At 45.2% G+C, this 20,197-nt stretch overlaps 2 protein-coding genes and 1 long non-coding RNA gene across 8 annotated transcripts; 2 read left to right on the top strand and 1 right to left on the bottom strand.

Annotated features, from left to right (window-relative positions):
• Nucleotides 1-985: 985 nt before the first annotated feature.
• LOC110137821 (uncharacterized) lies at nt 986-14,160 on the bottom strand. Of its 5 annotated transcripts, XR_002314035.2 has the most exons (5): nt 14,036-14,160; nt 12,443-12,513; nt 10,024-10,145; nt 8,607-9,155; nt 986-1,879 (listed from the first exon to the last, which is right to left on the bottom strand). It is a non-coding gene; the product is annotated as an uncharacterized lncRNA (long non-coding RNA). The 5 variants fall into 5 exon arrangements; XR_011481980.1 differs by lacking the exon at nt 10,024-10,145 and having other exon boundaries at nt 14,036-14,154; XR_011481978.1 differs by lacking the exon at nt 14,036-14,160 and having other exon boundaries at nt 12,443-12,638.
• ZSCAN4 (zinc finger and SCAN domain containing 4) lies at nt 1,419-3,197 on the top strand. Of its 2 annotated transcripts, none has more exons than XM_020894462.2 (3): nt 1,419-1,810; nt 1,934-2,099; nt 2,192-3,197. In XM_020894462.2, exons 1-3 carry the CDS (start codon nt 1,424-1,426, stop codon nt 2,872-2,874), a joined length of 1,236 nt encoding a protein of 411 aa, XP_020750121.2. In that variant the 5' UTR covers nt 1,419-1,423; the 3' UTR covers nt 2,875-3,197. The 2 variants fall into 2 exon arrangements, with proteins under 2 accessions (XP_020750121.2, XP_070306360.1); XM_070450259.1 differs by having other exon boundaries at nt 1,934-2,132; nt 2,201-3,197.
• Nucleotides 7,876-19,092, top strand: LOC110137816 (zinc finger protein 551). The gene is made up of 5 exons (XM_020894464.2): nt 7,876-8,059; nt 8,319-8,463; nt 9,321-9,480; nt 12,734-12,856; nt 14,104-19,092. The coding sequence occupies exons 1-5, from the start codon at nt 7,974-7,976 to the stop codon at nt 15,915-15,917; spliced, it is 2,328 nt and encodes a 775-aa protein (XP_020750123.2). The 5' UTR covers nt 7,876-7,973; the 3' UTR covers nt 15,918-19,092.
• The last annotated feature ends 1,105 nt before the right edge of the window (nt 19,093-20,197 follow it).

Below are 20,197 nucleotides of genomic sequence, written 5' to 3'. Positions count from 1 at the left end.
CGAAGGAAGTACCCCCATTTCCTGTTTAAATCTTTTTAAAAACTATTTACTTGTTTATTTTTATTTTTTGGTTGCGCTGGGTGGTTGTTGCTCTGCATGGGCTTTCTCTAGTTGTGGTGCACAGGCTTCTCATTGCAGTGGGCTCTTCTGTTGTGGAAGACAGGCTCCAGGCTCACAGGCTTCAGCAGTTGCAGCACGCAGGCTGAGTAGTCATGGTACCCAGGCTTCATTGCTCTGTGGCATGTAGAATATTCCTGGACCATGGATCGAACCTGTGTGCCCTGCATTGACAGGGGGGTTGTTATCCACTGTACCACCAGGGAAGTGTACCACCAGGGAAGTCCACCCCTCCTTATTATTTTAAGTTAAGTTGAATGTTTTCATTGAAATGTAATGCACATACAGAAAAAAGAAAAAGTGAAAGTGTGTATATATATATATATATATATATATATAGCTTGGTGGATTTTGACAGAGAAACATTCCTGTATAACTCCCTCTGAGATCAAGAGGTAGACTGTCGCCCACTAAAACTGGAAGTTCAACATCCCAGGAACTCTCTTATTAGTCCCAGGCAAACTGGGATGGGGTCCTCCATAAGTACCTATTCCAGGATCTACCAGTGTTTCCAAAAATGTAACCAACATCCTAAATAATATTGATAATACTTAAATGCTTTTCAATGAACATGAATGAGAAGAAACAAAATGTATAGTTTAGTGCCTGGATTATTTCATTTAACACTGTGTTTTGTGATTATTCTATGTTGTTGAATAGAGGAGTTCATTTCTTCTCAGTCTATAAAATATACCTTGACATCAATTAATTGTAATCTGTCCCATTTAATGCTGGACACTTAGATTATTTACAGCATGGAAATATTATTAATTATGTTGATATAAACATTCTTGTATATGTCTGTGATGCACATGAATATATTTGTCTGTTGAGTACAGGCAGAGAAGTAAAACTGATGAGTCACAGGGAATGCATAAATACAGATTTATTACATACTAATCAAAGCATTTCCAATGTGAGGTCTCACCAGCAGTGATTGAGAGTTCCAGGTCCTCCAATCCATGCCACAGCTAACTATTTTATTCTAGTGCTTCTGGGAGGTAGTGATTTTGTAGCTTGTTGTTGTAGTTTTATTTTACATTTCTGGGATTACTAATAATGTTGCCATTTTCTCCATTTGTTTATTCACTAAATATCTAGTAGAATTGGTCCATGAACTCAGTTGAACCTGGATTTTTCTTGTTTCTTTTCAACTATGACAGTGTTGTAGTTAACTACATACTTCTTCTGTCTCTAGCTTTGCAGTCCTTAAACATCTACCGGTTGTTGAAAGAGACTGCCAGAGAAACAAGTCAGTGGAGACTGAATCCCTCAAGTTGCAGCTCTCTGAGAATTCTTGTTAAGAATGGCTTCAGACCGCAGAATCTCCTTTGAAGGTGAACCATCCAGGAGGGATCCTGGGTCAGAAAATTCACCCACCCAAGGATCTGCCGTCCAGGAGGAAGAGGGGATCCCTGAGTTCCCCAGCACTCAGCTCAACTTACTTCGAGACAGCAATAACTCAAGTGCAAGACAAGAACTGCAAAGACTCTATCACTTATTTCACTCATGGCTGCAGCCAGAAAAACACAGCAAGGATGAAATAATTTCTCATCTGGTCCTGGAACAGTTTATGATCAATGGGCACTGCAGTGACAGGTCCACTTTACAGGAGAAATGGAATGCAAGTGGCAGAAACCTGGAGAAACTCATGGAGGATCTGACGGACGATGGCATGAAGACACCCGGCTTAGTAAGTAGGGGTTCTGACCCAGAGTGAGGGACGTGGGAGTGTCAGGAGTAAGTAGTCTGTTGGAGTTACCTGGAAGTAGAGAAAGAAGAGTTATTATAGATGGTAACCAGGCTTTGTTCACAGGTCCACGTCCACATGCAGGGACAGGAAGCCCTCTTTTGTGAGAATATGCCCTTAAGACAAGTCATCATTCACTTCACAAAACAGTTGTCGACAGGAACCCCAACAAGAGAGAATGCGGGGACAACCTCCTGGACTCCTCAAGATACGTCCCTAGAAACAGGACAGAGTGAGTGGGCAGAGCCCAGGTCCCAGAGGGGTGGCCCATGTGGGCTCTTTCTTGGGTGTAACTTCACTGAGTCACTTTTTCGCCCCCTACAGGAAATGAAGATAAAGAAAATGATGGCAATATTTCTGTGAAAACTCATCAAGTAAGTGACAGCATTACTGGTCCAAGCAATCAAATACCTTCCCTACTCATTGTCCAAGAAGAGAACCGTCCGAGGCTGGAAGAAGGAGGCGTTTCTCTGGAGAATCCACGAAGCTCCAGAAGAGGAGCAAGCCCAGGCCCCTTCAGGCTCCAGGACAGACTCCGGAAAGGACCCTCTTCTCAAGATGTCCTCATGGAGGTGGAACCAGACCAGGTCACCCCTGAGCCTGTTTCTACACGTGGGGAAGACCAGGAAAGATCCCATAGAGCCCCAGAAGTATACAGATGTGAGAGATGTCCCAAGACCTTCAGGCATTCCTCTCGGCTCAGAGTTCACCAGAAAAGACACAATAATGAGAGGACATATATTTGTGCCGAGTGTGGCAAAGGCTTCTTCCAGGCATCAGACCTCCACGTGCATCAGAGGATTCACACAGGAGAGAAGCCCTTCGCGTGCAGCACCTGTGAAATGGCCTTCACCCACAAGACCAACCTTCGGGCTCATGAGAGAACCCACACGGGAGAGAAGCCCTATGAGTGTTCCCTCTGCCAGAGATGCTTCCGCCAGTCCTCCACCTACCACCGCCATCTTAGGTTTCACCAGAAAACTACCCTCAAAAGTGCTCCACACTAAATTAAGCTTTCTAGGCTACAGCCCCAATGTAATGGATATAAATATGTATGTGAATATGTAGATTTCATAGTATTTCTCTATTTAGAATATACTTTATAAAAATAATTAAAAGAAAAAAGAAAAAAGTGGGGGCTTTCCTGACAGTCCAGTGGTTTGGACTCTGTGCTTCCACTAGAGGACGTGGGTTCCATCCCTGGTCAGGGAACTAAGATCCCAAATGCTGCACCATGCCACCCAAAAAAAGTACAAATTAAAAAATAGGAAAAAAAAAAGGAAAAGAAGAAAATGTTAAATAGAATTTTCTAACTGTATTTTTCATTTATTGTTTCACCCTCCCAAAATGCAAGTTTATGGAGGGCAGGGAATTTCTCAGTTTTGTTAACTTAAGTACCTTGGTTGCTAGACAAGTGTCTGGAACATTTCAAATAAACAATAATGTCTCTCAAATGAATGGATGTGTTATATTGGTGTTTATTCTTTAAACTTTAGACATGTGCCTCATGTGAGAAGACAGTTAGTTCCAAGCCCAGGACTCAAACGCTAGCTCGAAGCGGTCCCTTCAGACCTTCCCTGCCTGCTCCCCTGTCCTCCACTCAGCACCCTTTACCTCTAGTGCGTCCACAGGCACCTAAGAAAGGTGAGCAGAGATGGACACTCAGAAAAGAAGCCTACCTGAAGAAAGGAACACTTTATATTTTAAAAATATATAATCATTTCTTAAATTCAGTGGCTTAAAATTTGATAGGTAAACTGGACGTAAATAAGACTGGTACTGAAAGTTGCAGGATGCAATTTTATTAACAAATGCCAGAAAAGTCCAATGTGTTCCATTAATTTCTTCCAGTAGATGAAGCTTATGGGTGTAGAGGGAGCTTACTCGCAGAATCAGTTTGAAAGTTCACTTTGGAAAAAGTGGATTCTGTGTACAGCCAAGGCAAAGGCATATATGCCAGTTACTTGGAATTCATTTGTGAACTGGTTTCCAGTAGGAAATTAGGGTTCAGTTTCACTGAGAAACTGGAAGGTGCCACATAGAAATGCCTGAATTCTGGAATGGGTAAATCTGACATCTCTCTGATTCCCTTGATACTTCCATAGAAGGGAGAACTACCTGGGTGCGGATAGTGTGGAGATGCTCCAGATAAATGTAGAGAAGCCCTCCTTTAAAAAAAAAAAAAAAAGCATTGCCATCTCTGAAGGAAAGCTTTAGAAGAACGGGTTTTTTTTAGAATAACTATTTTCTTAATTTATTTTTTAGTTGTGCCGGGTTTTCATTTCTGCACATGGGTTTTCTCTAGTTCACTAAGCAGGAACATTTTCCTTGTGGTGCAAAGGCTTCTCATTGTGTTGGCTTCTCTTGTTGTGGAGAACCGGCTCCAGAGCACAGGCTCAGTAGTTGTGGCATACAGGTTTAGTTTTCCCTTGGCATGTGAACTCTTCTTGGACCAGAGATCAAACCCATGTTCCCTGCATTGGCAGGCAGGTTCTTATCCACTGGACCACCAGGGAAGTTCTATCCATCTTCTTGCCTGGGCTGTCTCCAGGTGTTTTGCTACTGTGAATATCCTTGAAAATCTTGGTATTAAAGAAGGCTTTTCTTTGGAAAGACCTCTGGGATGTGGGCTGTGAAACATAGCAAAAATACATGTATTGGAGTCTTCCCAGTTCCCCAGAACAGAGCTCAGAAAACTCTTGTATTTTCCTAAGAGAATAAAAACACAAGGAGCATCTTCTGTTCTACTCTTTGGTTTTGGACTCTGGCTCCTGATACAGAAGCAGTTAATGCTTTGAAATTTCTAGGTTGAAAGGAGTGTCTTTTCATCTCTTAGTGAGGTGATGCTTGGTGGGTTCCTAGATGGCTTCAGGATGGGGGCTCATCACTGGAAAGACCAAACCATGATTAGAAACTTGGAACATTTAGCTCCACCCCGCCATCCTTCTGGAAGTGGAGAGGGACTGGAGATTAAGTTAATCATGGATCATGCTTTTTTAAGTTCAGGACTTGGAGTTCTTCCCAGCTAAAGAACACATCCATGTGCCAGGAGGGTGGCAGGTCCCAACTCTACAGGGATAGAAGCTCCTGTGCTCAAAGACCCTTCCCAATCTTTCTGTACCTCGTCATCTGAAAGTTCATCTGTATCCTTTGGCACTTCCCTTACAATATAGTAAACTGGTTAAGTAAGCATTTCCCTGACTTCTGGGAACTGATCTAGCAAATGATCAAATTCAAGGAGGGTGATCAGAGGAAACTGACTTGCAACCAAATCGGACAGAACTTGTGGGTAATGGGGAACCACTCTTTGCAACTGGCCTCTGAAGTGGGATCCAGTCTTGTGGGACTGAGCTCTTAACCTGAGAGATTTGCACTAGGTGCAGTTAGTGTCAGAAAGACACCCAGGTGGTGTCACAGAGAACTGGTTGTTGTGAGAAAAAAAAAAGTCACACTTCTGGTGTCAGAAGTGTTGAGTGTGGTTACTTGAAAAAAACATGTGATTTCCCTGGTGGTTAGTGGTTAAGAAGCTGCCTTACAATGCAAAGGACACTGGTTCAACTCCTGATTTGGGAAGATCCCACATGCCGCAGGGCAATTAAATCGGTGCACCACAATCACTGAGCCAACACTCTGGAGTCTGTGCTCTGCAACAAGAGAAGCCACCACAGTGAGAAGTCTGGGCACCTCAACTAGAGGGTAGACCCCATTCTCTGCAATGAGAGAAAGCCTGCAAGAAGCAACGAAGACCGAGCACAGCCAAAAATAAGAGTAAATTAAAAAAAAAAAAGATACAGGCACACCAGTTTTCATAGCAACACTGCATACAGTAACCAAGATATGGAAGCCTCCTAAGTGCCATCAACACACGAATGAATAAAGAAGACGTGGGATATATTTGTTGTTGTTTGGTCACTCAGTCATATCAGATGTTTTGCGGCCCCATGGACTGTAGCCCACCAGCCTTCACTGTCCATGGGATTTTCCAGGCAAAAATACTGGAGTGGGTTGGCATTTCCTTCTCCAGAGGATCATCCCAACCCAGGGATCGAACCCACATCTTCTGCATTGCAGGTGGATTCTTTACTGCTGAGGCACCAAGGAAGCCTGTGGTATATATATTCGTGTCAGACTCTTTGCAACTCCATGGACTGTAGCCCACAAGGCTCCTCTGTCCATGGGATTTCCCAGGGTTGCCATTTTCTAATCCAGGGGATCTTCCTGACCCAGGGATCAAACCCATGTCTCCTGTGTCTCCTGAATTGCAGGCTCATTCTTTACCTGCAGAGCCTATAAAAAGAATGAATTTCTGCCATTTGCAACAATATGGATGGACCTAGAGAGTGTTATGCTTAGTGAAATAAATCAGTGAAAGATACTCTGCTATTAGTCATGTGTGGAATCTAAAATTGAATTAAGAGAATGTATATGACAAAAAAGAAACAGACTTATAGAGAGCAAACTAGTTCTTATCAGGAGAGGGGAAGAGGGAGGAACAAGATAGGGGGAAAGATGCATAGAGACAAACTACTATGTGAAAAATAAATAAGCAACCAGGATATATTGTACAGCACAGGAAAATATAGCCACTATATTGTAATAACTTTAAATGAAGTATAATCTATAAAAATATTGGATCACCATTGTATTGAATCACACCTGAAACTAATATAATATGGTAAATCAACAATACTTCAATAAGAAAAAAATAGTGTCGAGTATGATAGCAGTGTAAAAGTAAAGGAAAAACAAGTATTTCTCAGATTCTTGGAGGCAAACATTTTCAAATTGATTTTTATCCATTACCTCATCATTAGCATTATTAAAGACCTTGGATGTCCACGTCTTGCGAAATGTTTAGTATTGTGACTAGTCTGATTTTTTTTTTCATTTATTTTTATTAGTTGGAGGCTAATTCCTTTACAATATTGTAGTGGCTTTTGCCATACATTGACATGAGTCAGCCATGGATTTACATGTATTCCCCACCCCGATCCCCCCTCCCACCTCCCTCTCCACCGGATCCCTCTGGGTCTTCCCAGTGCACCAGCCCCAAGCACTTGTCTTATGCATCCAACCTGGGCTGGTGATCTGTTTCACCCTAGTTGGATTTTAATACCTGACCTTTGAGTACAGTTCATCGGAATCAGCAAGTAAGATAAATAAAATTGTTTTTCCCAAAAAAGAGTTTTTCTCTTCCTCCTCTACTTAGGCAACATGGTTGAGCTTTGCAGATTAAATGCACAGTCGACATGTCTCCTTGACAAACCAGGTGCCTGTCCGACTCTACTTGGCACCATACAGGCAGGGAAATCATAAACAGAAAGGGTGCAGGGCCTGCACCCAGCTCCAATCCCAGTGGTTACAGGCAGAGTTCAGCAATACAAAGGTGGGCTCCCGCTGGTCACCTCCTGTGCATTTGGCTGAGGTGGGGACTCTGCCGTGAGTGCAGATTAGCACATTTGGGGAGTTTGTTATTTTTGTCTGTGCTAGGTCTTCCTTCCTGCGACTGTGTTTTCTCTAGTTATGGGAACGGGTTCTACAGTGCGGGCTCAGAAGTTGTGGCACCCAAGCTTAGTTGCTCCGCTGCATGTGGGATCTTCCAGAACCAGAGATCGAATCCGCGCCCCCGCATTTGAGGGCGGATTCTTAACCACTGGGCAATGGGGAAGTCTGGGAGTTTCTGCAGACACAGCTTCTACAAAACTTAGAACCCCTGTAGCGAAAGCATGCAGTCTTAACCACTGGGCCGCCAGGGAAGTCTCGCGACAATATCCTTACAGGGTGAACTTCATTTAAAGTTATTACAAAATAGTGGCCATACTTCTCCGTGCTGCGGTGAACTTTCCCTCGCCTAGGTGGCTGTCAGGCAGGTTTCTCTAACGCTAGCTTGCACAGCTGCGGGAACTACAGTAACCAGAGGGCGATGCGCCGAAAGGTGGCGGAGTTGAGATAACTAAAGCCCAGGACTGAAGTATTTCCCTGCGTGGGCTTGGCGTGGGGGCGGGACATCCGGCGTCCTCCTTGTGGCGGTCGGTTTGCCTTGTTTCAGGTCGGGTTTGGAGAAGGAAATGACAACCCACTCCAGTATTCTTGCCTGGAGAATCCCATGGGCAGAGGAGCCTGGCAGGCCACGGTCCACAGAGTCGCAGAAAGTCGGACACGACTGAAGCGACTGAGCACGCACTCACGCAGGTCAGATTGCCAGCTTAGAGGTTCAGAGCCAGGGATCCTAAACAAGAAGGAGCCGGAGGCTTCCGCAGAGGCCGGTCCAAGATTTGGAGGCGGCACACCTCGTGAAAGTGAAAGTCGTTCAGTCGTGTCTGACTCTTTGCGACCCCATGGACTAGAGTCCATGGAATTCTCCAGGCCAGAATACTGGAGTGGGTAGCCGTTCCCTTCTCCGGGGGATCTTCCCAAGCCAAGGATGGAACCCAGGTCTCCCACATTGCAGGCCGGATTCTTTACCAGCTGAGCCACCAGGCGGCGTACCTCGGGGCGACCCAAAACAGGCTGAGATCCAGATCTCCGAGCCTTACAGACTCCGCTCCATCCAGAGTCCGATGGCGGCGGCGGCGACGCTGTGGGACCCACCACAGGTAAACGAAACGTTCGTCCTCCGAGCAGTCACCGCCCTCGCCACACCAGACTGGGTCCCCGAGCGCCCGCAGCCCAGGCTGTAAGGTATAGTTCACGACGAGGCAATGAAGAAAGGAAGACGACCTCAACGGAGACAGGTTACCTTATTCAGGCAAGAAGGGGAGACTGTCGGTCTAACGGCCAGGCTGAGCACTTGCGGGATCAGGGAGGCTTCATATTTAAGGGGAGGTTTTGCGGAAGCTACACGGGAAGATTTAGTCAGGTGGGGCATTCTGGGTATTCTTTAGCTGAGATGGCAGTTTGTGGGTGAACAGGGGCGGGGCGGGCGGAGGGGCGCGGGCCAGGGGGTGGAGGCTCCCGGGCTGACGCAATCTGCCCGGAGTATCGGGGTGGGACTTAAAGTTCAGTTTTGTCATCCCCGAAGTCAGTTGGTTCAGCGAGGGCCCTTGAGGTCGATATATTCCAGGCCCGAGGACTCCTTCATTCCAGACCCTGAAGTCATAAAAAGATGCGGGGAAAGGGCGCCGTATGTCTCCGGCTACTAAGTGCTGGGTCAGAGCGACAGCTCTGGGTCTGGAACGGAGGATTGTACTAGGGCTCAGGGTCCCCATTTTCTGGTGTCGAGGTGAGGCTCTCAAGAAGGGTCTTGACCTGGTCTTGAAAGATGGCCCAAATCCGATCTTGGAGAAACCTTTGAAAGAGATTGAAGAAACAGGGTCCAAGTTAGAGGAGTAAGATAATAAGTAGTAATGGTCCCAAGAAAGGGAGCAACCAAGGGAGGGCCAGTTGGAACAGGCTTTGGGGAGTGGAAAGATTTTGTAACTCTTTTTTGAGGCGTTGCATTCTGTCTCTTAAGTTCCCACATTGCAGGCCGGATTCTTTACCAGCTGAGCCACCAGGCGGAGTACCTCGGGACAACCCAAAACAGTCAAGAGATCCAGATCTCTGCGTCTTTCAGACCCTGCTCCATCCAGAGTCCGATGGCAGTGGTGACGACGCTAAGGGACCCACCACAGGTAAACGAAACGTTCGTCTTCCCACCACCCTCGCCACACCAGACGGTAAATCCCCGAGTGCCCGCAGCCCAGGCTCCAGGGCCCAGGACAGTGGGGCGGTAGTGGCTGGAGCCTTGTGGCTGACAGACAGTGTTGGGGCTCAGACATTTGAGCTCATCTGGGTCCTGGGCTCGCCAAGGGTACTAAGCGTCCTGAGCCAAGGATGCTGGCCGTGGTTGTCTCAAATTCTCAAATGACCTCCCTTTTCCCACAGATTTATGTATCATGGAATCACTGAGTGATAGTTGTTTGTGCAGTTTATTTCAGGGTCTCCTTAGTCCTCACCCCACTCTTATGGTCTCTGGAATAATAGCATCCTGGTATTGTTCTGCCACTCTTCCAGGCCTTGGGCCTGGGGACCATGAACACATTCCAGGCCTAGAGTTAGATAGAGTGGTTTCCATTGTTGGCAACCAGTCGAAGGAGATAAGGAAAGTACCAGTTTAGGCATAAATACCAGAAAGTACAAAGTCTTGGAGGCAGGGGTAGAGATGGTTCAGAGACCTGCAGGTATCTTCTTTCTCGTGGGACTGGGAGCAGTAGAGCAGGAGGTAGTTCTGGAAGTGCCTTGTGAGAATTGGATGTCTCCTCTGGAGGTGGTGGCTCAGATGGTAAAGAAATCTGGCCTGCAATGCAGAAGACCTGGGGTTGGAACCCTGGGTCGGGAAGATCCCCGGGTCGGGAAAATCCCCTTGAGTAGGGAATGGCAACCTACTCCAGTATTTTTGCTGGGAGAATTCCATGGACAGAGGAGCCTGGTGGGCTATAGTCCATGGGGTCGCAAAGAGTGGGACACTACTGAGCGACTAATACTTTCTGAAGGTGTTGGTAGCAATGAGAGATTTGGAGCAGTGGAGACAGGTGATCTGCCCTGGGCCGCAACACACTCTGTGTTGCTGCAGCATTGAGAACAGTACTGGCCTCAGGGTGGTCATCAGAAGGGCAAGGAGGAGGATACTGCTATAGTCTGGGTGAGGGTGCTAGTTGCTGGACCAGGGTGGTGGCCATGGGAGAAGTGGCTGGATTCTGGATTGGTGTTTTAGGTATGGCAACTTGGATTTTCTGATTTTGAGGTTGAGAGGAGGAGAGGTAGGAGTCATGGGTCAAGTGAAAGTTTGGTTTTTGCATCTGAAGCCTCCACCAACTGAGATGGGGAAGTCCATAGTCATGGTAATTTTCATTGGGGATATCAGAAGTTTTATTCTTGGCTTCTTAAGGGTATGAGATGTTTCAGAGGACAGTTTGTGGGCATCTGGGACTCTGAGGAGGAGTTTGGGATGCAGGCTTATCCAAAAGGTAGTGGAGAGTGTGTAGACGAGGGAGGAGTTGTATATCGTTTTATTATAGGAAATCCTGGTCAGGATGATAAAGGTAATCATAGCCCAGGAAGAAGAGGGAGGGTCTGAGGACTGGGTTTCTTACTTGAACCCCTGGTTATGGGAGGTGGGTGTCACTGCACAGGTGAGGGAGGTGGTCACAGAGAGGGTTGTGAGGGCAAATGGTTTGGCATACAACCAAGGTCTCTGAGGGATCAGTGGATGTGAGCTGGATGCAGAGGCATTATCAGCATTTCAAAGAAGCTGGTGCTCTACCAACTCACCAAGATTTTGTGGTAATCCTTTGTGGGACTTGGGGTGTTCTAGTCTGGCTACCAGATCAGATCTGAGACACAAATAGTCATCTGGAAAAGACAGGTGGTGCAAAGGGCAGGTGTCAGGCCTTGAATGAGGGTTAGGTGGTGAGAGGAAAGCTGTGACTGGTGAGGGTTCATCAAATGCAGTACAAGTGGAGGCAGCCATGGGTATCTGAGATCTGATGTGGTTCTCAGTAGATGAATTTGAAGCAAGGGACACTCAAGGAAGGAGGCTTTCATAGTAGGACTCTAGGCTGCCTTTGTCAGTGCGGCCTTGACTGTCTCAGGTAGAACTTGATCGTGTTTGAACTTGGCTAGCACTGTATAGATCACATATGCTGTTATGAATGGAGATGCCAAGGAGATGATTATGGCGTAAAGCAGGAGGGTCCTGCTGCTGTGGGAGTGCAGTTGTGAGAGAGTTGTGGTGGGAAGAATACTGTACACATGGAGAGCGAACGTGAACTCCTGGCTCCAGGGCCTTGGTATTGGCCTAAGAGCGAAGAGTGACAGCCCATGATTGGTGGTGTCTGGGAGAAAATCTGGGGAACACGGGGGGGAATTGCCTGAAAAGAGTGAGGTGTTGTGGCTTCATGTGCCAGGTCCAGAGCTTAGGTGACATCTATCTGCCCATCTGCCTGTTGTTTAGGGTTGACACAGGGATCAGTAGGACCATGATGAGACCATGGGTATCAGTGCCACCTCAGCTTGGAAATCTTCACCATCGCGGGGGAGGGACAGGCTAAGCAGGTGATGGACAGGGAAGGTGGTGAAATTAGAATCCGAGAGAGAAAGCTGGTCATGAAATGAACTATCCCCATCATGGCAAGGCTCTGTGACCTCTGAAGTTGCAGCATACAGCTGCGGGAGCAAAGTGTGGTTCAAAGAATGATGTGCTGGGGAGGGAGGTGGGAGGGAGATTCAGGATGGGGAACACAAGTACACCCATGGCTGATTTGTGTCAGTGTATGACAAAAACCACTACAATATTGTAAAGTACTTAGCCTCCAATTAAAATAAATAAATTAACTAAAAAAATTTTTTAAAAAGAAAGGAAAAAAAAATCCTGCTTGCAAGGTGGGCCAGGAGCCTGGAATCTTGAATAATAAAGTTTCCTACACTGATAAAAAAAAAAAAAACAAAGAATGATGTGCATATGAAGAGGTAGTGTGAACTAACGGCCCCAGAACCCTGTTGTGGGGATATAAGGGTGAAGGAAGGACCAGTGTCAGATCATTACACCCTCCCTGTGGCCAGCCTGTCTCCCTAACCTATGTTCGTTACACCCACCTTATTGACAAGAGGTCATGTGACCTACATCCCAGACCCAGAGGTCAGATGTCACTTGTCTGCTCATCTGCCTGTAGATGTGGGAAAATACAGTATCAGTGAGAATATAAGGAGAGTGACTCTAATGGCATCAAGGCCTGATATCTCCTCTGAATTGTTGGGAAGTAGAGTGAGCAGAGGATAAATTGGTGAGGGGGGTGGGGTGGGGCAGGGCAGGGGGAACGTGGCACAATGAACTTGGAATCCTAGGGGAGAAGCAGATGGTGGAATGAACTGTCTCCATTATGACAGGGTGTGAATTTAAGGATGTGGCCATTGACTTCTCCCGGGAGGAGTGGGGGCTCCTGGATGAGGCACAGAGACTCCTGTACTACAGTGTGATGCTGGAAACCTTTGCACTTGTAGCATCCCTGGGTAAGACCTTCACACCCTTCCTCATGTTCTGAGATGATGTCCTGTTTTCCCCTTTCCCCCTGAATTAGCATTGTCTTTCCCACAGCTGGGCCACAGGCTCTGCTGACTTCCTCCACTTTCTTGTCAGTTGTGCTGTGGATGCCAGAACTGAGCTGTGTGTAGTGCCCTGAGCAGTGGACTCCCCAAGCAGCCCTAACACCTGTTGCCTCCAGAAGTGCAGAGATGGGTCTGGGAGTCAGGAGTCTAGCAGGCCACCTAATGAATCCCATCCTGCTTGCCGTCTCTCTGGTGGAGTGACTATGTCCAGATCCCTGGCCTCCAATTCTTCCCCCTTCTCCTAGTTAAGAGTTCTTTGTGACTGCTTGTGCCAGGTCATGGTCATTACTTACATGAACCATGGACTGTTCTTGGAACTCTTTCCTTCAGTTGTTCTTTGTAATGTTTTCTTTACTGAATACTGTCAATGCCAAGTTGCTTGAGGCCAGTGCTGGCCACTCAATAAGACTTGCAGTATTAAGATTCTGAGTAGTTACACAGTTAGGCTACAGAGAGAATCCTACTTCTTTCAGACTAGACATGGTGAGATGGTCTCAGCAGAGAGCCTCCTGGGCCTGGGGCATGGCAGCTGGGGGAGGACATGACATCACGGCTGTTTTCAGATCAACTCAGGAACCTGCCCTGTGTTCAGTAGTGCCTTTGGCCATACCTCATTTCTGCCTTTTCCCCATACCTGACACTTTGCTGACTTGGCATTTCATCTGTGACTTCCGGTTGCTGACCACCTTCACCTTTGTAGTTTCCATGCATCACCTGTTAACTCTGCCCTGCTCCCTCTACAGTGTTCTTCTACATTGACCTGTGCGTGTATCATGAGGTGTGCATATATCCTTAAATAGTCCTGGAACCCCAGTTACTCAGTTCCAGTTGAATTTTACCAGGGCAGGACACAACCAGCCTTCCCCACAGCAGAAGGTTTTTGGCAGAGAAATGAGTTGGAGACCTTGCCTCCGCATCATGTGGTGCACCCCATCCTTGTGTCCTTTGTCTGGTGACGTCTCCCCTATTCTATGATCTTCAGAGGCTGCCCACTGCTGCCAAGCAGCCACTTCCTCAGTTTGCCCCCAACTCCCTTGTTTTTAGAACAAACCCATGATTCATTCTCAGTTGTGTCTCACACACCTTTGTAATGGGTCTTTCCTCTCCCACCAAAGTCAACATGCATTTCCTCAGCGTTTTTCTGCTTTCAGGTTGTTGGCATGGAACAGAAGATGAGGAGGCCCCTTCTGAGCAGAGTTTATCTGTAGAAGCAGAGTCACAGGTCAGGGTTTCTAAGGCAGGTCTATCCACCTGGAAGATCCACCCCTGTGAGATGTGTGTCCCCATTTTAAAAGATACTTTGCACCAAGCTGAGCACCGAACAATATACTGTTTTAGGAAACCAGACTGGGGTGGTACATGTTTGAGACACTTCTGTTCCAGTGCAGACTTTCACTGGCAGCAGAAGGATGACAGTGGAGAGAAGCCCTGGGAAAGAGATGTGGAGAGGGTCTCATTTGTGAGGAGCTGCAACCTCTTTGTGTCAGGGAAGCCTTTCACCAGTAGGGAAGTTGGGGAGGACTGCCCAGCCACCTTGGGCCTTCTCCAGCACGAGGCCACAAGCAACAATGAGGAATCACATACTGGCAGAAAGGGTGAGCAGGCCTTTCACAGTGAAAAAAGTCATTACAAGTGGGGTGAATGTGAAAAAGTTGACAGCCACAACCACAATCTTGTTCAAGATCAAAGCCTCTGCTCTAAAGAAGGACTTTATCAATGTAACAAATGTAGTAAAGGCTTCAACTGCAACTACAGACTTATTCAGCACCAGCAAATTCACACTGGACAAAGGCCAGGTAAGTGTGGTGATTGTGGGAAATTCTTTAGCCAAATCTCTGGCCTTGTTAAACACCAGAGAATTCACAGTGGTACAAAGCCTTCTGGATGCAGAGAATGTGGAAGATTATTTACCCACAACTTTAGTCTTACAAAACATCAGAGAATTCACACTGGAGAAAGGACTTGTGAATGCAGAAAAGACTTCAGTCACAAATCCAAACTCATTCACCAACAGACACAACTTACTGGAGGAATTCATTTTAAATGTGGTGAATGTAGGAAATTCTTTAGCTACAAATCCAAGCTCATTGAACACCAGAGAGTTCACACTAAAGAAAGACATCATGAATGCACCAAATGTGGGAAGACTTTTAGACACAGCTCTAGCCTTTTCCGGCACCAAAGAGTTCACACTGGAGAAAGGCCTTATGAATGCAGTGAATGTGGGAAATCTTTTGGCTACAAAAATGACCTCATTCAACACCAGAGAATTCACAGTGGAGAAAGGCCTTATGTGTGCAGTGAATGTGGAAAGTCTTTTAGAAAGTTGTCTAACCTCATTCGTCACCGGAGTGTTCATACTGGTGAAAGACCTTATGACTGCAATGTTTGTGGAAAATCCTTTAGTCGCAGATTTGTCTTCATTGAACATCAGAGAGTTCACACTGGAGAAAGACCTTTTGAGTGCACTGAATGTGGAAAATCCTTTACCCGAAAATCTGAGCTCATTCAACATCAGAGAGTTCATTCTGGCACAAGACCTTATGAGTGCAGTGAATGTAGAAAATGTTTTAGACAACACTCTGGCCTTATTCATCACCAGAGAATTCATTCTGGAGAAAAGCCACATGAGTGCAATGAATGTGGAGAATCCTTTAGCCAAAACGCTAGCCTTACTCAACATCAGAGAGTCCATACTGGAGAAAAGCCACATGAGTGCAATGAATGTGGAAAATCCTTTAGCCGAAGTGATATTCTCATTCAACACCAGAGAGGTCACACTGGTGAGAGGCCTTATGAGTGCAGTGAATGTGAAAAGTCCTTTAGCTGGAAATCTAGCCTCCTTAGACACCAGAGAGTTCACACTGGAGAAAGACCTTATGAGTGTAGTGAATGTGAGAAATCATTTAGCTGCAAATCTAACCTCCTTAGACACCAGAGAGTTCACACTGGAGAAAAGTCTTAAATGTTCAGGGAATGTTTTATTTCCTCACTCAGGATAACAACACTGGAGGAGACTGTGTGAGAGCCATTTACCTGAATTTAAACCTCTCTAATTCAAGCATACATCATGAAAGATTCCACATAAGTTTCAGTTACATCGGCAACTTTAAGGAAATACATTGTACTTTCTAACCTGCCCAGAGCTGTTAGATTTATGTCACACTCAGTTTCTGACTGAAGCCATTTCACCTCTCTACATCAGTCACCACTCCAACAGTCTCAAGAAAACCGACCTCTGTGTTCTCACATTTGCTTAAGGAAGTTATAAATAGCCCAGACCCTTAGCCAGATCTCCATTCCTTTCTGTCTGATTTTCCAGGGAATGGACCTGACCCAGTTTTGGTTCAAAGGACCTATACTCAGCTTTCTAAGAAGAACTACCTTTTTCAGGGACATTATTGTTCTCATATCATACTAGTGATGAATTTTTCCAGGTTCTAATTTACTAACCTGGGAACTGCTTGCTGCACATTGCTCTGGTTTGTGATCTTTTGAAAGGCCCGCTCTTGCAACTTTAATTTTGGCAGATCTATTCTCTCATCCACAGGGGTTTGGAAGCAGAATTGTGATCGATGAGAATGTAGGAGTGAACAGATTTTGTGGGAATCCCAAACTTTCTGGGCTTTCTGGGACCTTATGGCAGGAAATAAATAGCTTTTTGTCCAGCTGTGGTCTAACTTGCATTGCTCCCCAAGGCCTTGCAAGAAAGACTGCAGGATCTTGTGGTCCTAATTGGTGGGCTGCTGCCAGGATTTTTGGAGAGGTCGGAAAGTCACCCTAAAGAGGAGGCCGTTGTTTCGAGGACCCCCAGTGCTTCTGTGAGCAACATGAAAATTTTATTCCCTTGTTTACATACTTCCTAGTCCCACTGAGGGGGGCTTTTCCCCAGGTTCTGTGCCATGATATACAGATTTTCATAGGCTAGTGTCATTTATTGTTAGACTATAAGGATCAGGTAGAGTCATTATTGGTGTTACTCAGCCAAACTCAAGTTCACTTGCCCAGGCGTAGCACAGCCAGCCTGCTGACTCCAGGTTGTGGTGAAGTGAAGCACAGCATTTCCTGCAGGGGACTGAGCGAGGAGAGGGCTTCCCAGGTGGCTCAGTGGTGAGGAGTCCACCTGGAATGCAGAAGACGCAGGTTCAGTCCCTAGAGCTGGAAATTCTCTTGCCCAGAGAATACCATGGACAGAGGAGCCTGGTGGGATACAGTCCATAGAGTTGCAAAGAGGCAGACATGACCGAACGGACTGAGCACGCATATACAGAAGCAAGGAGAATAGGCAGCTAATGTTCAAAAGACCTGAACTCCCCAGTGGATTTCAGGGAAGAGTTTTTAAAGGCAACATCTGAGTTGCTGTTGCTGAGTTGAGTGTTGCTGCTCATGGACTTTCTTCTGATTGCTTAGTATTGAGTTAACAGGGTGATGTTTCAGTTTTCTTAATCATCAACCTGCTAGTTTCAACCAGGCTGGGGTCTGTGTGCTTGTGATCAGCACGTAGTCATCATCTTCCACCTGGGTGGGGGTCTTCATTTCCACAGAACAGCTCAAAGGTATGTGTCAGATTGTTCTATGTATCCCTTGAGGAGGAACTAGGACTGTTTTATTGCTGAGCTATTGTTTATGATGGGCTTCCCAGGGGGCTCAGTGGTAAAGAATCCACCTGCCAAGCAGGAGACGTGGGTTTGATCCCCGGGTCGGGAAGATCCCCTGGAGAAGGAAATGGCAGCCCGCTCCAGTAGTCCTGACTGGAGAATTCCATGGACAGCGGAGCCTGGTGGCTACCGTCCATGGGGTCGCAAGAGTCAGACAGGACTTGGAGACTAAACAGCAGCAATGCCAGCATTGTTTAAGCTGTCATTACTTTTCTTGACTGCTTTTCCTTTGTTTCTATAGTCCCTCACTTCCTTAATTAGGAGCTGCTTGAATCTGTTCTTTGGAACTCAGGGAAAGCCTTGGAAACTAAAGCCTTTTTCTATCAATACTAACAAACAAGGGACATGGAGGAACTTTTATGCCCAGGAGAACCCACAGAGTCCTGCTTTTATTTGATAGTCCTCAATCCTGAGTGGAACAGGGACAGGACAAGAAAAGGAATAAAATTTTGAGTAGAGATGTTAACCATAAATTTGCAGGGGAACTCAGTTTTAAAGGGGGCTGGTTTCATTGGTGCAGAAGCACCAGATTATTAGGGGGTTGAGAAGACGGCAGTAAATTAGACAGAATATGCCTCTTCTGAAAGTTTATCCAGAAATGTTCCAGTGACCACATACTATGGGATCAATGTGTAAGAAATTCTTGGGACCTCTGTAACTGTATTTCCTATAGGTGAGCTTTGTGGGCTTCTATAGCATTTCTGTGCTGTTCCCTCAAGGCCACTGCTCTACTGGTAAGAAAACAAAGATAGAAGGGCAATCCTGTAGTCCAAGGATATGTCTTTTGTGACCCAGTCAGCAGTTCTGTTGATTCAAGTGGCAATATTGCTTGCCAATATTTGCTGCCACTGAGGCAAGGCTGCTTCCCAGGGCATAAGGAAAGAGGTGGTAGAGACCATACAGGGTTCCCAACCTAATTAACCAGGAGAAGTGGGACATCTAGGCTTTTATTTGGAACCACTTTAAGGCTTTATGAAGATTTAGCAAAGGGTAAGGTAACCCTTGAACAACATGGGTTATATAACTGACATACTACAAAGTGCACTTACCTAATGGGTATGATTTGATCAACTTTGACATTTGTGTAAAGCTGTGAAACCATCATCACAATCATGAAAATTAAAATTTAACTCTCACATATTTACCTCATGCCCTTTTGGAATTTCATTCCCTATTCTCAGCCCTACAGATAATCATTGATTCATTTACTTATTTTCCTTTATAATAGGTTAGTTTGTTATTTCTGTAATTTTAAATAGGCATCATAAGATGTATATCCTTTTTAAAAAAACTGATTTACTTCATGCTGCATGATTATCTTGCGATTCAACAATGATGCTTATATGAGTATTTTTTTTTTTAATTGCTGAGTAGTCTTCTGTTCTTTGGATAACCACTTTATTTATCCATTCATCTGTGTATGGACATTGGGTTATTTCCAGGTTTGAGGTATTACAAATAAAACTGCTTTAAATACTTGCATTCGTTCTTTGTAAGACTATGTTGTATTTCCCAGACTGTTACTTGTGTAGGTAGATGTTTAACATTTTAACACCTGCCCATCTCTGATCTAAAGCGTTTGTTCCCTTTTGTCTTTTTACTGACTGTGTATGAGAATTGCAGTTCCTGTACAATGTAGCCAAGGCTTGATATAGTTGATCTTTTAAAATTTTAGGCCTTAAAATGAGTGTGTGGTTGTAGCTCTTTGGTTTTATTTCCATTTTCCTAAGAATTCATGATGTTGGGCATTTTTTCATGCATTTATTTGCCCTCTGTTTATTTTCTTTGGTAAAATGACTACTTATAACTTTTGATTACTTTCTTTTTATGTGTTTACTTATTATTTTAACAAATAAGACAGTGTAGCAACAAACACACATGCTGGAATTCCACTCTTTCTTCGGCAAGGTGACTTCTTTATCTTATGGTACAGTTGTTTTTGAATACTGGAAGGAAACTATTTGTCCTCAGTTTTCTGCCCTGTGTACAACCTGAAGTCCGCATGCACCATATGCTTTTATATTTAATCAGCATTAACACATTCTCCACTACATTCTTCAGACTAAATATTCAGTAATACATTAAATCAGTCCTAGGTTTGTAGTCTTTGTGTTAATTTCCCTGGTGTAAATATTCATGTCATGGTCAATTTCTTTTTATCTTTTTTTTTTTTTATTGTCATGGTCAATTTCAAACTCCCAAAATGGTGTCACTGAACATGAAGTTGGTAAGATATTTCAGTAGCACATTATTAATTATTTCCAACATGCTGATACAGTAGCCACAAATAACCTCAAAAAACAGATAATAACAAAAGTGTCAAGTGATTAGAAAGTGTCATGTTTTAAATATTTGCTTTTTAAAAACAGTTTGATTTAAATTAACTTTGGGAATTCCCTGGCAGTGCAGTGATTAGGACTTGGCAATTCCATGCTGTAGGCCTAGGTTCAGTGTTTGCTCAGGGAATTAAGATTCTGCAAGCCGCAAGGCAGGGCAAAATAGGTGTGTGTATGTCTGTGTCTGTGTGTGTGTGTGTGTTTGAGCAAAATCCAGAAGATAGTAGAGGACAGAGGACCCTGGCATGCTG

Source organism: Odocoileus virginianus, chromosome 20 (genome assembly GCF_023699985.2).
Source record: "Odocoileus virginianus isolate 20LAN1187 ecotype Illinois chromosome 20, Ovbor_1.2, whole genome shotgun sequence".
Lineage (NCBI taxonomy): Eukaryota > Metazoa > Chordata > Mammalia > Artiodactyla > Cervidae > Odocoileus > Odocoileus virginianus.
This window is presented reverse-complemented; position numbering and strand designations above follow the sequence as displayed.

Coding starts and splice junctions, on each gene's coding strand:
- ZSCAN4 (XM_070450259.1), top strand. CDS start 1,424: ATGGCTTCAGACCGCAGAATCTCCTTTGAAGGTGAACCATCCAGGAGG. Junction 1,811..1,933: donor GCATGAAGACACCCGGCTTA/GTAAGTAGGGGT, acceptor CTTTGTTCACAG/GTCCACGTCCACATGCAGGG. Junction 2,133..2,200: donor GCCCAGGTCCCAGAGGGGTG/GCCCATGTGGGC, acceptor CAGGAAATGAAG/ATAAAGAAAATGATGGCAAT.
- LOC110137816 (XM_020894464.2), top strand. CDS start 7,974: ATGGGCAGAGGAGCCTGGCAGGCCACGGTCCACAGAGTCGCAGAAAGT. Junction 8,464..9,320: donor CGCTGTGGGACCCACCACAG/GTAAACGAAACG, acceptor CTGTCTCTTAAG/TTCCCACATTGCAGGCCGGA. Junction 9,481..12,733: donor CGCTAAGGGACCCACCACAG/GTAAACGAAACG, acceptor CCATTATGACAG/GGTGTGAATTTAAGGATGTG.